Source organism: Cheilinus undulatus, linkage group 9 (genome assembly GCF_018320785.1).
Source record: "Cheilinus undulatus linkage group 9, ASM1832078v1, whole genome shotgun sequence".
NCBI lineage: Eukaryota > Metazoa > Chordata > Actinopteri > Labriformes > Labridae > Cheilinus > Cheilinus undulatus.
The window spans coordinates 23,517,598-23,533,779 of NC_054873.1; the positions used below are offsets into that span (position 1 = coordinate 23,517,598).

The 16,182-nt window shown below is 39.0% G+C and overlaps 2 protein-coding genes across 3 annotated transcripts; one reads left to right on the forward strand and one right to left on the reverse strand.

Moving 5' to 3' along the window:
* The first annotated feature begins 443 nt into the window (after positions 1-443).
* ankrd34c (ankyrin repeat domain 34C) lies at positions 444-3,720 on the forward strand. 2 transcript variants are annotated; one of them, XM_041796023.1, is made up of 2 exons: positions 444-703; positions 1,533-3,720. In XM_041796023.1, the coding sequence occupies exon 2, from the start codon at positions 1,583-1,585 to the stop codon at positions 3,167-3,169; it is 1,587 nt and encodes a 528-aa protein (XP_041651957.1). In that variant the 5' UTR covers positions 444-703; positions 1,533-1,582; the 3' UTR covers positions 3,170-3,720. The 2 variants fall into 2 exon arrangements, with proteins under 2 accessions (XP_041651957.1, XP_041651959.1); XM_041796025.1 differs by having other exon boundaries at positions 1,538-3,720.
* A 128-nt stretch (positions 3,721-3,848) lies between these two features.
* On the reverse strand, positions 3,849-10,835 carry LOC121515322 (retinol dehydrogenase 11-like). The gene is made up of 7 exons (XM_041796026.1): positions 10,597-10,835; positions 8,336-8,476; positions 8,061-8,252; positions 7,790-7,951; positions 7,542-7,658; positions 7,223-7,427; positions 3,849-4,423 (listed from the first exon to the last, which is right to left on the reverse strand). Exons 1-7 carry the CDS (start codon positions 10,667-10,669, stop codon positions 4,327-4,329), a joined length of 987 nt encoding a protein of 328 aa, XP_041651960.1. The 5' UTR covers positions 10,670-10,835; the 3' UTR covers positions 3,849-4,326.
* Positions 10,836-16,182: the final 5,347 nt, after the last annotated feature.

Sequence of the window (16,182 nt, forward strand, 5' to 3'; positions counted from 1 at the left end):
AGCATTCATCCTTAATTGGTGTTTTAATGTTACCACATGTAACCATTCTTTTGATGGCAGAATGATGCATTATGGTCCCTTGCATGTGTGGCACTTGTTTACAAATTAAAGGAAAAAAAGCTGCGTTAAAAGCCATGCTGTTACTCCCTGATTTCCACTGGCCAACCAAAGCACATTATTCTTCTCTGCTCCACTCAAGTCATCGTTCTTACACAGACTTTCTTAAATAAAATACACATGCGAAAAAAAATCCTGAAAAAAAATAAACCCTCGTAGTGTTTATGCCCTTCATTTGAATGAAGACCAGAACAGAGGTTTTCATCAGACGCAGTTTATTTCTGTCGACTCTGACGTCAAGAGAATACACGTTTCATTCAACAAGCAAGAAAGTAAGTTATTTATAATCTGCAGCGTCTCCAGGTTGTGATCCTTGAGTGCGCAGTGAAAGGAATACTCCCCATTGGACTGATGTAGTGTGCCTACATAACAAAAGCCACACAGCTCATGTGATATGGTGGCAGAGAGGAGCGGCACCCTGTCACCGACTCTTAAACGCATCGATGGGAACAGTCAAGGCTGAAAAATAAGGGAAACTGCGGGAAACTGCTGCAAACTATTTAATTTCTCACGGTTTCTTCCATATTTCATTACAAGGCACTTAGCAGGCTACTTTGAGAATATGGAAAACCTCTCATCTCACAAGGTAAGACGCCACACGAGTTGCAGACATTTTTGACAAATAACAATTGTGATAACGAAAAAATGTGATTCCCCCCTGCGCTGATTCTGCAAGTCAGGCTCGCAAATTTATTTGCCAGTTTTATCACATATACGAGCAGCTGTGTAGATTATTTAAAATACAGTCTTCACTTCTAAAATGCGTGATTTAACGGGAACGAGCAGCCCAGTTATTTACAACGGAGCGCGTTTCTGTCGCCAAGTTTTCAAAGGAACCATGGACAGCGGCTCTCGCGCCTCGTGCCGCCTTTTTTCACAAATGTGTAGTGTTACATTACATCCTCATAAAACACGTCGATTATCTGAAGGGTTTATTTTTATTACGACAGATAAACCGGGCTGCTTTTGCGCACATTTAGGCTGGCGCATGCCTTTGGTCGTGGTTCTTCGTCACCATTTAAAATGACATGAAGAACAGACATAAGAATTAGCTGTTGTCTTGTCAGAGATAAACTTTTATTTTGATGTTTGATTAGCCACGTGATCATCCACAAGTGTTTGAGAATACATGAGGCACTGTTGCCACGCTGTCCTCCTGCGTGGACATTACTTTATGTCATAATTATAATCAGTTTCCTCTCCTGATAATATGATTATTACACTGAGCCTTTATTTCAGTATTCAAATAAAGGTTTGATTTGAAGTCTCACAGTCAATCTAAGCTTCTTAAATGTTGTAATAGTTTGCCACCTGCTGGTGGAGATGGTTTAGAAAGTATAACAGGCACAGTTGGAGGACTCTAGCTATTACGATTGTGATATGAAATCTCATATACTTCAATTGTTTGTTCAAAGGGCAGTGAGCTGTAGGTGCAACACTGAGGAGATCTGTGATTGGTTGGAGGATGGCAGACATAATGGAGCTGCGAACAGATGGAAACTCGCTCCTGAAGGCAGTGTGGCTCAGACGCTTGAGACTCACCAGGCTCCTGTTGGAAGGAGGCGCATATATCAACGAGAGCAATGAACGCGGGGAGACACCCCTTATGGTTGCCTGCATGTCCACACACAGTGACCAGCAGAGTGTGAGCAAGTCAAAGCTGGTGAAATATCTGCTGGAAAACCAGGCTGACCCCAACATTCAGGACAAAGCAGGCAGGACATCTCTGATGCACGCCTGCATCCAAAAGGCTGGACATGAGGTGGTGGATCATCTGCTAAGCAACGGTGCTGATCCCAGTCTGGAGGACAGGAGCGGGGCCTCCGCTCTTGTCTATGCCATCAATGCAGATGACAAGGAGACACTAAAACTACTACTGGATGCGTGCAAAGCTAAAGGAAAGGAGGTCATTATTATTACCACAGACAAGTCACCATCTGGCACTAAAACCACCAAACAATACCTAAATGTGCCCCCATCACCAGAGCTGGATGATAAGTCCACACCAGCATATTGTACCTCTCCGTCTGACATTGAAGTTTCTGCATCTCAAGAGCAAGAGCAACCAAACACAGTCTTCAGTTTCCAGGCAAAGCTGAAAACATCCACCTCAGCTTCAAAGTTCGCCAATGGGCCCACATCCCCAACACAGCGGCCTGCAAACCCAAAACGGGCCCGTCTGCCTCAGCTGAAGAGGCTGCAGTCGGAGCCTTGGGGTCTTATTGCTCCATCAGTCCTGGCTGCAGCCGCTGCCCATGAGGAGAGCAGGAAAGCCAGCTCAGATGAGGATGTTGTTGCAGGGGTCAACGGACTCTCCCTGAGCAAAAGGTCAGCATTATCTCGACAGAGCAGTGTGGACGGGAGGGACAGCTTCTTTCCACTGGTGGGTGAACAAGGCAGCAAAATGAAGACCTCACTATCAGTTCCTCTCACATCCAAAGCATCATATGAGAGATCTCTGTGTCAGCACCAGCCACTGGCACGGCGCAGCACTGTGCCCACAGAGCAGGAGAGCAGCAGCAGCTGCAGCAGTGGCCTCCTCACTCTCAAAGACACAATGCACAGAAGATGCCTTGGGAAAGATCACTATGACTCAGACTCACAGCTCTATTCAGATTCTGCCATGTTAGACTCTCCTAAGGTACCAGTGGAGCGACGGAAACTCAACACATCTCCGCTGGCATTGCTGACCAGCTCCAGAGAATCTCTCGACAGCAATGCCAGCCCATCCTCTCCCAGCACAGCACACAGACGAGCCCCTGGCCTCCTGGAGAGGAGAGGATCTGGCACATTGCTACTGGACCACATCTCCCACACCAGGCCAGGACACCTTCCCCCTCTTAATGTCAACCCCAACCCTCCTATTCCAGACATAGGTGCAAGTAGCAAGCCCTCCTCACCCATGGCCACAGGTTTAAGATCCATAGCTCCAGTAGCACCTAACACACCAAAGAGAGGCGGCCTCAAGTCCAAAAAGAAACTCGTCAGAAGGCACTCTATGCAAGTGGAGCAGATGAAGCAGCTCTCTGATTTTGAAGAGCTGGCTCATTAGTCAGCAGAGATGTTTATGAAGCACATGTTGTGGGAGGGGAGTTGTTAACACCATGAATTGTCAGGATGTACATCTATAGATTCTGCTGTGTAGACTCATGGCCATCTAGATGTTGAATAATGTATTATTTATAAGATATAAAAATATATAGAGATATTGAATACGAGCAATATAGATAGGTTTCCTCCCTGTTTCACCCAACCATAAAGATTAACACAATTTAAAATTTGCTGTTTATGTATTACAGTTTTGAATGTAATTGCCAAGACATGGTACTATTCCTCAGAACTAGCTCTTTTACTTGATCATGTAATGTGTAAGGAACAAACAGGGTCCATTTGTAGCCAGCAGGTCACCAGGGTGCACTCTGTGCATATGTAACTAGCACCATTAATGGATTTTCTTTGAGAAAAGAAAAATGTGATGCACTTGTCTAAGATGTAGCTTTTAGTACGATGATATTTGACTGTTTGTAGCAAATCTGTATAAAGTGCCTTTATGAAAGGAAACCTAAAAAGAATGGATGAATACATTTAATGTATTAAGAGCATTTGTAATCTATGATGATGTAACCAAAATGTGTTTTATTTCAATAATGTTGGTCTCACATGACGCAAAATGAAACCACATGATGTGAATGGATAGAAATATGCCTTAAGAAACAAGTAATGTCATGGGCTATATTTAACAGCACTTTATTGCCCAAAAGGGGAAAATGTTTTTTTTTTACAGTGTTAAAGAAACTTTCAAAAGCACATCCTTCTCAAAAATTAATTTGATGAACACTGAGCCACATATGAATCCCAGTTCAGTTCAGATATCAGTGAAATTCTTCAATTAAAATGTAATTCCACGCTAATGGCAATCAAATCTGAGGATCATACAGCTTCCATGTAACTTGCCTGTGAAACTCCTGTTTAAGAAAAGACATTATTGAACCATAGTATTTTTGCAAGTAGTTTGGTGTTTCTGAATAAATGTCTATCACTTGTGAATTTCTGTTTGTTTACTCATTGGTCATATTTAGCAGGAGCTCAGCTGATAGTAAGCACGCAGATGCTCATTAGACAGAGCAGCAGTCCTTCCTCAGGCCACTTTGCTGGCCGATGTGATGATGGCGTTTACGATCATCGTCATCTTCACTGATGTCGCTGTGATTATGACAGACCAACCATAGAGGCACTCAGATCCCACAGCTTCTTGGCAGCTTCATCATCACGACCCTGAGGGGCCGCTGTTTTCGGGGCGCAGTCGCTATAATCAGAGCAGAATTGGGTGTTAAACACATGATGTAGTTCCTTCCTGCTGAGATGATGTGAGCATGAAAAAGTTCAAGATAAAATGAGGAATACATCTAACAAAACACAAAATGCATTTTGGTAAATTTTCAAATAATTCACTGCTGTAAAAAGAACTACAGCTTTCTCCTTTGGCTTTATAGACAGCAGGATCATATGTCTCTAGTAAGCAGATCAGTCCCCTCTGACTTAATGGGTCCATGTGACCTCTGCTTTGTGGAAATTTAATGAACTGTCATTTTGTTAGATAGTATATACCAGCCAATCACATTCTTCCTTAACTTCATTACATCTTGAAAAGATTCACAGTGCTTTTATGCCCAAAATGACATTAATTTTGGCACCATATGTCATTGGTTCCCAACCTGGGGTCCAGGACCCCCCAGGGAGGGCACCAAAGATCTTAAGGGGGTGTGAGGCTTTATCTGCTCTGAGGCTGCCAAAATTAGATTAGCAAATATTGACCAAAACCATAATAAAGCAGTTATTAAGTAGTTTATGTAGTCTTTTGATAGGAGAAGCATGCATAGGCCTTTTTTGGGTTTAATCAGTGAAAAATTCTATGCTGATTTTGGGGTGGGGGTGGGGTCCAGGGAAAAAATGGTTGGGAAACACTGCCATAGGTGATACACTGTGAACCAACATTCTCTGCTGCCCCCTAGTGGATAGCATGTATAACCCAACCTCTAAATTTCAAACAGGAACATGCTGTAGAGAAGGGGGCGAAAGAGATTAGCAGGGGTCTTCTATTTTAATCTCTTGGATATTGTGTTTCAACATTATGTGAGATATTCAAAACAATACAACAGGTACTTTGGAGCAATTTGAAATAGGCTGAAACAGGTCCAGGCAAGGTATGCATGGCCTAGTGTGAGTGCGCCCTCAGTCTCTGCATGTAAAGTAAAATAATGTAACCATCTACAATAAAACTAGGATGCTTGGAAAAGCTATATTAAAAATTCCTTGCTCTGTTTAATACCACTTGGGAAATACTTAAAAAATGAAATTTTCATAGGGGGGTTCTTAAGTTTATCTTCATTCAAATGCAACCAAGTCAGCTATCAACAACTAATTTAGTGGCTGCATTATGAAACCAAGCAATCAAATAAATACACATGAGGCAAAGTAGCTGGTCTGCCTCATTGTAGCAATACATAATGTATTACAAGGGTGCAGGATGTCATAAAGTTAAGTTGAGACAAATAAATCATTACATAACCAAAAACATATTTGTCTGTGGGTCGCTGGTTGGCCTTATGATTAAGTTGCCAGACTTTGATGTTGAAAATGCATAAAAGTTACAAATCTGCAGTTCCTTGAGTGCCCTCTTGATGCTGTCTAGGGTTCTCTTGTAATTGAGAACCTTAATCTCTAGGAGACTTTCCTGGTTAGGTACCTTTATAAAAAGCCATGGAATTCGTACACACACCCACATGAAAATCCCCGTGTGCAGTGCTGTGAAAAAATAAGTAACCCCTTCCTGATTTCTTTTTTTCTTTATTTGTCATACTTAAATTATTCAGATCATCAAAAAAAATTGTGTTAGACAAAGATAACCTGAGCAAATGATGATTCATATTATTAAGAAAAAAAACCCATCAAAACCTATGTGGTCCAATTGGGAAAAGCCTAAGCCTAATAACTGGTTGAGCCACCCTTGGCAGCAACAACTACAATTAAGCATTTGAGATTACTGTCAATGAGTCTTTCAAATTGCTGTTTTGGCCCACTCTTCTTTGCAGGATTGTTTTAATTCTGCTACATTAAAAGGGTTTTCAAGCATGGCCATGTCACAGCATCTAAATCAGATTTAAATCTGGACTTTGACTGGTCCACTCCAAAATCTTCATTTTTTAAAAAATGCCATTCAGACGTTGACTTGCTGGTGTGTTTCAGATAACTGTCCTGCTGCATAACAAAGTGCGCTCAAGCTTGAGACCAGGAACTGATGGCTGGACATTCTCCTTCAGGATTTTCTGAGTCTTGGGGATCATCAAGATGTTTTTTTTGGCAAATATGAGACACGCTTTTGTGCTCTTTTCGGTAAGCAGTGGTTTTAGCCTTAGAACTCTAACATGGATGCCATTTTTGCCCAGTCTTTTTCTTATTGTTGAATCATGAACACTAACTTTAAATGAGTCACGTGAGGTCTGCAGGTATTTAGATGTTGTTTTTTGGGTTTTTTTTGGGACCTCCTGGATGAGTCGATGCAAGTAATTTTGGCCGCCTGGTCACTCTTTAGATGGTTCACCACTGTTTTCTCTATTTGTGGATAATGGCTCTCACCATGGTTCGCTGGAGTCCCAGAGCCTTAGACATGGTTTTGTAATTCTTTCTGCACATCTGGTCCTGAATTTCTTTATATTGTGGCATGATATGTTGATTTTTTTAGATCTCTTTTCCTACCTCACTTTGTTATTCGGGTTCTATTTAAGTGATTTATTGATTCAACAGGTCTGGCAGTAATCAGGCATGGTGTAGCTAGAGAAGTTAAACTCAGCTTTCCAAAAAATGTGGTTTATTACAGTTAATTCATGATTTCCCAAGAGGGGGTAATTAGTTTTTTCACATAAGGCCATGGAGGTTTGGATGGCTTTTTATTCCTTTAATAAATGTAATCATCATTTAAAAACTGCATTGTTGTTTTACTCACATTATCTTTGTCACATATTAAAATGTATTTGATGATATGAAACATTTAAATGTGAAAAATATGCAAAAAAATCACACCCTTTACTCATTTACATTGACTGACCTGTAGTAGAGTCCACTTTGATTCTGCAGGCTCTCCTCCACAGCGCAGTAAATGGTGGTCTGAGCCCCCTGTGTTGGAGACTTCACGAGAAACATGATTGGTTTGTACAAAGCTCTCCTCCACAGAGGCACAGAGGGCCAGAAGTGTCGCCCGAGCTCAGTCCGGATTACTCCAGGGTGAAGGCTGTATGCTGTAACCCCAGTGCCTGCAAAAAGATAGGAGAGAAAAAAATAAATTTCACCTATTTACACATTCTAAGTGGATATTTCAAACTCGGTAGAAGGAGAGATATCAACTGAGTGATGTATGGTTTAAATACCTTGTAGCCTGTTGGCCAGCTCTCTTGTAAAGAGAACATTAGCTAGTTTACTTTGTGAATAGCTTTTCCAAGGGTGGTAATTTTTCTCCGAGTGTATATCATCAAAGAAGATTTTACCTGTTGAGTAAGAGCAATGTTCTTAATCCACATACTCTGTATTACATAATGAAAGAAATTGAAAGGACAACATTCCTGACAAAAATCTCAGTCTACTCTCTAAAAGAAGAAGTAAAAGCGAGAATTTGCACCTTTTTCATGAGCTAAACTGGAGACATTGACGATGCGGCTTGGAGCCGACTTCTTCAGGAGATCCAACAGGCAGTGTGTCAACAGGAAGTGGCCCAGGTGGTTCACACCAAATTGCATTTCAAAGCCATCCTCTGTCTGCCATTTTGGACAGGCCATAACACCTGTGAGTTAGAAAAAAAAATAGTTTATCTAACACCTCACACCTGTGTCATGGCTACTGGAATACGATGTGCATCAGTAAAAGGGCTCAGAGGGGGTTTCTTTTCTGACCTGCATTGTTGATGAGAACATCCAGCCTCTCTTCACTTGCCACAACATCTTTTGCTAACTGCCTCACTGACTGCAAAGATGCCAAGTCCAACTTTTTGACAACAACATTGTCACTCCCACTGCTCTTCTTCACGTCCTCAGCAGCCTTATTAGCGCGGTCCATATCTCGACAGGCCAGAATGACCCGAGCTCCTACAACACATTCAGATGAACTTAAATGCTTAAAGACAAAAAGAACAATAGAAAAAGAAATAAAAGTAAGACAGATCACAGACCTCGTCGAGCCAAGTCAACAGCAGTTTCTTTGCCAATCCCAGTGTTGCCTCCAGTGATCAAGACGGTTTTTCCATCTAGTCTGGCTTTGCTGTGACAAACGCCACCTGCCATCCATTTCTTTACTCCAAAAAGCCCCACCCCTGTAAAAACACCCCAACAGTTACAATAAAATATTCTCTTCTGTCTACGATACCTCTCCAGCGTTCAAAGAAATCTAAAAAAGCTGTGGCTTTACATTTTGTAGCTGTCTATGACTGCGGTTAGGAAATTTGTCAAGCTATTAGCAAATGTTAAATGCTTTTTGGTTCTGGCGTAATGGAAAGCAATGTTATACTGCTGGTAATGATGATATTTTTGTGTATATCTTTCAAGAACTTTTTTATGATCAATTTTGTTTAATCATCATTGAAACTGTAGGAGAAAATATATTTTATTAATGTGCTTTTTAACTTTTCACTCTTTTGTTAAGTTATACTATGCACACAAGCTGAAATACAAGCACACCCTATGGGCAGGCTTTTATGGAGAGATGTAAGAGTGATGGGCTGCACACAAAAGAGAGTGAGCGCAGGATGGACTTGCTAAATGGAAACCTGGGTTTTAAGGAAGTAAACCAGCATCTCTCCAGTTTCCAATCCAAGTTCCTACAGTCTCTTGAGTTGTTTTTAAATATCGAATTTGAATTTAAAAAATAAAAAGTGAAGGGTAGCCTATTTGAAAATAAACTATATTGCCAAAAGTATTCACTCACCCATCCAATCACTTCCATGGCCACAAAGTGGTAGGCCAGGTAAAATGACGGGGGTCAGCGGATGCTGAGGTGCATAGTACGTAGAAGTCACCAACTTTCTTCAGAGTCAATCACTACAGACCTCCAAACTTCATGTGGCCTTCAGATTAGCTCAAGAACAGTGCATAGAGAGCTTCATGGAATGGGTTTCCATGGCTGAGCAGCTGCATCCAAGCCATACATCACCAAGTGTAATGCAAAGCGTGGGATGCAGTGGTGTAAAGCACGCTGCCACTGGACTCTAGAGTAGTGGGGATGTGTTCTCTGGAGTGACGAATCGCGCTTCTCCATCTGGCAATCTGATGGACGAGTCTGGGTTTGGCGGTTGCCAGGAGAACGGTACTTGTCTGACTGCATTGTGCCAAAGGTCAAGTCTGGTAGAGGGGGGATTATGGTGTGGGGTTGTTTTTCAGGAGCTGGGCTTGGCCCCTTAGTACCAGTGAAAGGAACTCTGAATGCTTCAGCATACCAAGAGATTTTGGACAATTCCAAACAGTTTGGGGATGACCTCTTCCTGTTCCAACTTGACTGTGCACCAGTGCACAAAGCAAGGTCCATAAAGACATCAATGAGAGAGTTTGGTGTGGATGAACTTGGCTGGCCTGCACAGAGTCCTGACCTCAACTCGATAGAACACCTTTGGGATGAATTAGAGCGGAGACTGAGAGCCAGGCCTTCTCGTTCAACATCAGTGTGTGACCTCACAAATGCGCTTCTGGAAGAATGGTCAAAAATTCCCCTAAACACACTGCTTTACCTTGTGGAAAGCTATCCAAGAAGAGTTGAAGCTGTTATAGCTGCAAAGGGTGGACCGACTTCATATTAAACCCTATGGATTAAGAATGGGATGTCACTTAAGTTCATATGCCAGTCAAGGCAATTGAGCAAATACTTTTGGCAATATAATGTGTTTTAAAATTGTATTATAGAAGAAAATAAATACCAACACCAGGATATAAAAAATCTGACATCAATTTTAACACTTTATCGGCCCTTTCAAAGACTCTTTCAATATTTTTAAGACCCCATTGCTTCTTTAATTCCTTACCATTTCATTAGCAACAAGTATGAGCATGTGGTGTAGATAGTATTTGTATTCTTGTATGATAAAGCTTTCTTTGATATGCTAGCAGTGCTAACATTAACATTAACTCCTGTCAGTGTTGTTTATTAATGCAACAGTCACGATGCTGAAAAAATAGGCTAAACAGAGGAACAAGCCTCTTTAATTCTGCTTTGTTTTTGGCTTGAATGTAGAAACATTCTTAAAATTAGTGGAGGACAACCTGAACAAGTTTGATCACGGAGCTTGACCTGAAAAGTCTGATTGTTAATTACCAGCAGCAGCAGGTAGTTAATGTTTAACATACAGGCAAGTGACCGCTCAAAGAGGTTAAAAGATCTGTCCTCTGCGTTTTACTCAACATTCACTCTCAGAACAATGAATGAAGTGACTACATAATGATTTACCTGTAACTGTGACCAGAGCAACAGTTTTAGGGTAGCTGAAAACAAACGACTTAAGGGCTGTCAAGGTCTGCATCTTCTCTCCACCCCGTAAACTCAAATGGTTTCTCTGCTGAAGTTCGACTACAGAATTTCTGTTTCAATATGGTCGCTCCTTCGTAATCACGGCAATGTCAAGCAAATTGCTCTGCTTTAAAATGACAGATTACATGTCGGTAAGGGTTCATAACGCACAAGCTTACACCAGGAAGTACCGCCTACCGTCATCTGTCGAGGAATCCTATTGGCTGCTCTCGTTGGTGAGCTTTTGATTTTTTTTTCCTCACACGAGTAATAATAATAATAATAATAATAATAATAATAATAATAATAATAATAACAACAACAACAATAACAATATTTTGAATTCAATTTTACCTTTATTTAAACCTGTAACTGACTTTAAAAACCTCTTTTACAGGCTTTACAAAGTCATGAAACACACTAGAAAAAATGCAAAAAAAAAACAAAACAAAACAAAAAAACATGGGAAAAGTCACTGTATAAGATCTTCAAATAAAAATGTACTTTAAGAAAAATAGTTACATGGCTCGTTCTTTGTGATTCTTAAAAATCTGCTTAGCAATATCTGTGACTCTGATTTCAACTCTTTTAGGAGAAATCAGTTTTCCTCTGTTTTGATACACTGATATAATACAGAATTACTTATTTAATGTTTCTTCTCATGCTTTATATACAGCTCAAAGTGCATACGAATACAGTACAAAAACAAGAGGTACAAAACAGTAAGTAGTCACAAGATGAAAGATAAAATACGTCATAGGTTAAAATAAAATACTAATTCCCTGAATATTAAGGTTCATATATATATATATATATATATATATGGCTGGGTCAAATGGGGGGCCCATGGTGGTCAGCAAAATCATGGTCCATTGTAAAGCTGTGAGGACCACATTTTATTTCTTTTACCTGAATAATACCACTCCTATCAAAGCAACACATGTTTAAGCTGTAGTCTGCTTTAAAATGTAACCCCCTTTTCTCAAAACAGAATTAAAATTGGTTGGAATGGGCAGAAAAGGTAGTGAAACTGGATCAAAAAGGGGCAGAAAAGTGGGTCAAAAGTGGCACAAAAAGGCAGAAAGTGACAACAATTGGTTTTAACTGGCAAAAACAGGAATGAAAGTAGTCAAAATTAGACTAAAAAGTGGCACAAGAGGGTCAAAAAAGGCACAAACAAGAAGAAAAATCACACACAAGTGATGAAAAGTGATGACGAGACGAGCATCAATGCTACTGATCATCACACACATTTTGATACTATCAATAAATCACAACTGGAGAGGGCCCTTTCTCTGGGATTATCAGGGGCCTGGCAAAATCTGTAGGCAGGCTCCTGACAAATGTGACATATTTATAGACAAACAAAAGAATATTCACTTTTTCATGAGAAGTGATCACGGTTTATCCCAAGCTTTAGTTATTTTTTCCAATATATACAATGCAACATGTGTTTTATGCTTGTTTTGGAGTTAAAGAATGGGCTGTATTTGATTTATTTTTATTTCATGCCCTTGTATATTTATTTATGATATTTTAGGATGTTTGTTTAGTCTAAAGCTTTGAAAAGTTGAAGAGTAGATCCATGCCTAAAATGTTCTTCAGAGCTTTTGTGAGCTTTGTTTGTATTGATTTCTGTGTTTCATGTGAACAGAGGGGTGTATTTATATTTTTGTTAATTGTTCCTGCACTTATAGTTATTTGACAACACATTGTATTTTGCCATATTCATATTTATTCATATTCATATTTTTTATGGAGACCACAAAAAAGAAGCTGATCCCACAGTGTGCTGCTACACATACGTACCAATAGTTATATCAGAATTGTCTTAAAAACTCCTCACGGAGACTTTTAGGATTTTTGAATGATATGCTAGTGTTACAAACTCTCCAGCAGATGTCCCTGTGGGCTCACTAACACACTGTCTGTCTTTTAAGAGTCCAGCAGATGGTGCTGATACATTACATAAGGCCAAAGACAATGTTTTTTTTTTTTCACCGTGCCAGTCAAGTCTGAGGACACAGGGAAATTGCTTTTTATGGCATCAAATTATATCCCCAACTCCTACAAGCAAATTATAATGTGTATCCACTGCTGTAGACAAAGAAGAAACGCAGCAGCAGCACTGAGGCAGCAGTAATAACACCCTCATATGTAGATTAAAGCCTGATCAGAGCCACAGCTGAGAAACAGGCTATTGATATGAAACATTTAATCCCTTTCATGCTGTGGAGTGTGGCATCATGTTATGAGCAGTCATTAAGTGATCCACTTTCTTCTGGTTTCAAACATAATAGAAGAGGCCAGCATAATGAGGTCTGGACAAGGACTACATTAGAGCTCTGACCTTGGGTTTTTACAAGGTGTCATTTGAGAGCATGAGAGTGAGGTTGCTCTGTGTCTGTGAGGTTTACTTTACATAGCAGAAGTTCAAAGGTTGCTGAAGAAAGTCAGAGGATTATGTAAGTTTTCTTGTCCACTGTCTGACTGTAGTAACCACATATGAATGCATCTCTCTGTGCATTGAATAAAAACGAAACATTACATGGTAAAAAATGACTGACCTTCGCTGACCTTCTCCACAAAGTTATAAAAAAAGGTCAAGGACTGTGACAGCGCATTGAGTTTCTGCCACTCACTGTTTATAACTGAATTGCTGTGTATTTACCAGACCTTAGCATGTCTGTATGCAGGCCTCCTATTCTAAAATGAACGAGTACTTCAGAGGTGACCCAAGTGTCTCTCTAGCTGGCTCAAAACCAAGCTTGTCATGTGACTTCCCATGCTTTCTCCCAGTATGGATACCTTCCCCCTGCTAAAATTAGAGGGCCCTCTGCCGAGACGTTTTGGAATGTGACTATCCTGTACCCACTGTAAGCAGATGATATGGGATACTAATAATTTCAACATGTATTAAAATCTTCAGTCTTCCTCCTGCTCCACTGCAAGAATGAATCTGCCTCTATATAACAGAACACATATTTTGTTCGGATGCTTAACTTACAGATTAGCACTAGAACTACAAAGCAGTGTAGATGTCTAATACATAATTTTTGCATGCTTTTTTATATGATTCTTGAGGAGACGTACATCCACATTGCCGTGTTTTCCCTAAACTAATGTGTTATTTCAGGTGATTTTCTCAAAATCTTGACATATTTATGTTGTTATGTCATTGTTTTCCTTATCAAAACAAGTTACCTTAATAGATTTCAATTAAATGATTTAAATTAACCCTCATGATGGAGAAAGCAGTGTTGTTATAAAAAAAAAAAAAAAAATAGTTATATCAGGGTCTTAAGAAAAAAGACCAGTATAATACAAGAAAGTTGAGTACAATTAATGGATGCATCCTCTTGGCCTTCTTTACTTCACAACAACATTTAAGCCGTGCACATTTTAGACTTGCATGGTCAAAGTGGATCCTTACAATCTATTTATCTTGATAGTTGTTGCACAATACTCAATAATGGCTTAAACAATGGATTTCTGTACCAGTCTATTATTGCAAACACACATTTCAGTGCACTGATTCATTCAGAAAGACGTGTTGTTACGCTTTCAAAAGAGGCTTTTCAGGTTTTATTTATTTTGACCTTGCTAATTTTTACACATCCACTAAAGGGAGTAACATGTGACCGAGCATGAAAACAAGACGCGTTCATTTAAAACAAGGACAAGTTCCTCCACAAATGAATTGAGCTTTGTTGAAATCGTATGATCCACTGTTTCAGCTTTATCTGCATATCTTTGTATCAACAGAGCAGTTTGCAAAGTTCAGTTCAGTTTTGGAAAATCTCCATTTATTTGCTGTCTCTATAGCGTTATCAATTTGCTCACTGATTTTATCTAGACCAGTGATACTCAACACTTGAGCCACGTGTCTTTTGTGTAATGACTTGTAGCTCTTTTAAGTCTTACATGGAAAAATAATCCCCCAGAAACACTATAAAAAATGGCATTTTGACTTCAGAAATGATCCATTGCAAGTCACATCAATCACTTTGAGTCCCATGCTAAAACAGTAGGCTTTAAATGTTAAATTTCTTTTGTAGATTTCTGTCAGATGTGTGCAAGAGATAACATGCAAGACAGTTTCTCATAACACAAACAACCGTAAATATTGTTATGCATGATTGCTTATTTGTAATATTACACATCAGTGATGTTTTGCTGTGTACAGACATGCACCAGATGAGTTAAACTGTTGCTATAGGCCCAGATCTGTCTAAAAGGGGAATCAATATGCATCTACCAGAGAGAATGTGTCATTGATTCATTTATTTCTCTTTCTTTTCAAAACATATTTCAACCTTAAAGAGAGATTTAGAATTATTTTGTCTCTATCAGCTATCCAAAAATCATTTCCTGAGCTTTTGTTTGGAATGCCTTTTTCTCTCACTTCTTTGGGATGAGTAGGACCTATAAGTTTAAACATCCACCTTGTCTTTGGACAGGAATTTCTAAGAAATGTCTTTTCCAAAAATCCACAAAAATTCCCTTAAACATAATTTTAAAGTATCCCATAAAAGGACCCCAAAATGTCTTCAAACATTTTCAAAATTAACATAAACCCCAAACATTCCAATTAAAAATGTCCAAGTAAATTTCTAAAAGCAAACGCAAAAAAATGAAAGAAATAAAAAATAATGATATTTAAAAGAAAAAAAAATATTGGAAAAACTCCCCAAAATCTGAAAATGCATTAGCCAAAATTCCATGGAAATGACAGTAACATGCATACATTTAAACAAATTCTGTCAGTAAATGTGCTATGTAAATAAAGACATTATTATTTAAAAAAAAATCCCAGAAAAAAAAACAGAAAATTGAAAAGAATAATTCTTCAATATTCCCATGAAAATACAACATAAAAAGACAAAACATTCAAAGCAAATGTCTTACATAACTTCCAAAAAAATCTCCAAAATATGCCAACATGTCCCCTAAATTTACATGGATATTCTTGGAAATCTCCCCAAAATATTCATGCAGCATATTCTCCCAACTTTTTACGCAACTTACAGTGCTTAACAAATTTATTAGACCACCTGTCATATTTGTCTTAAAGACCATCCAGCATCATGAAGTGCTTTAATACAGACTCTTTCATTTTCAGTGAGCTCTCCAAGCTTTACAGTTTTGAACAGGAATGAGGGATTTCAAACTGAATTCACCCAAATTTGAGTCGGCTCACTGGGCTTCTCTGAGAAGACAGAAATGAATCAAGCATAACATTCCACCACTAAAACTCATTTTTCTGTTCAGGAATGCAAGTAAATAACTATAATTTGACATATTAATCAATTAATAATAATGTGCTTCACTATTTTTTCAGGTTTTTTGTTAATCAGTAAATTTGAAAATTTATGAATAACAATGATAATTATATTTTAGCATTAAAAATATCATTTGGGTTAAAGAGCTTCTACATATTGGTGTATTAACCATTGCAGAAACATAAAAAATGATTTAATTTAATATCAATGCTGTTAATTTAGGGCAGCTGTGGCATAAACCTTA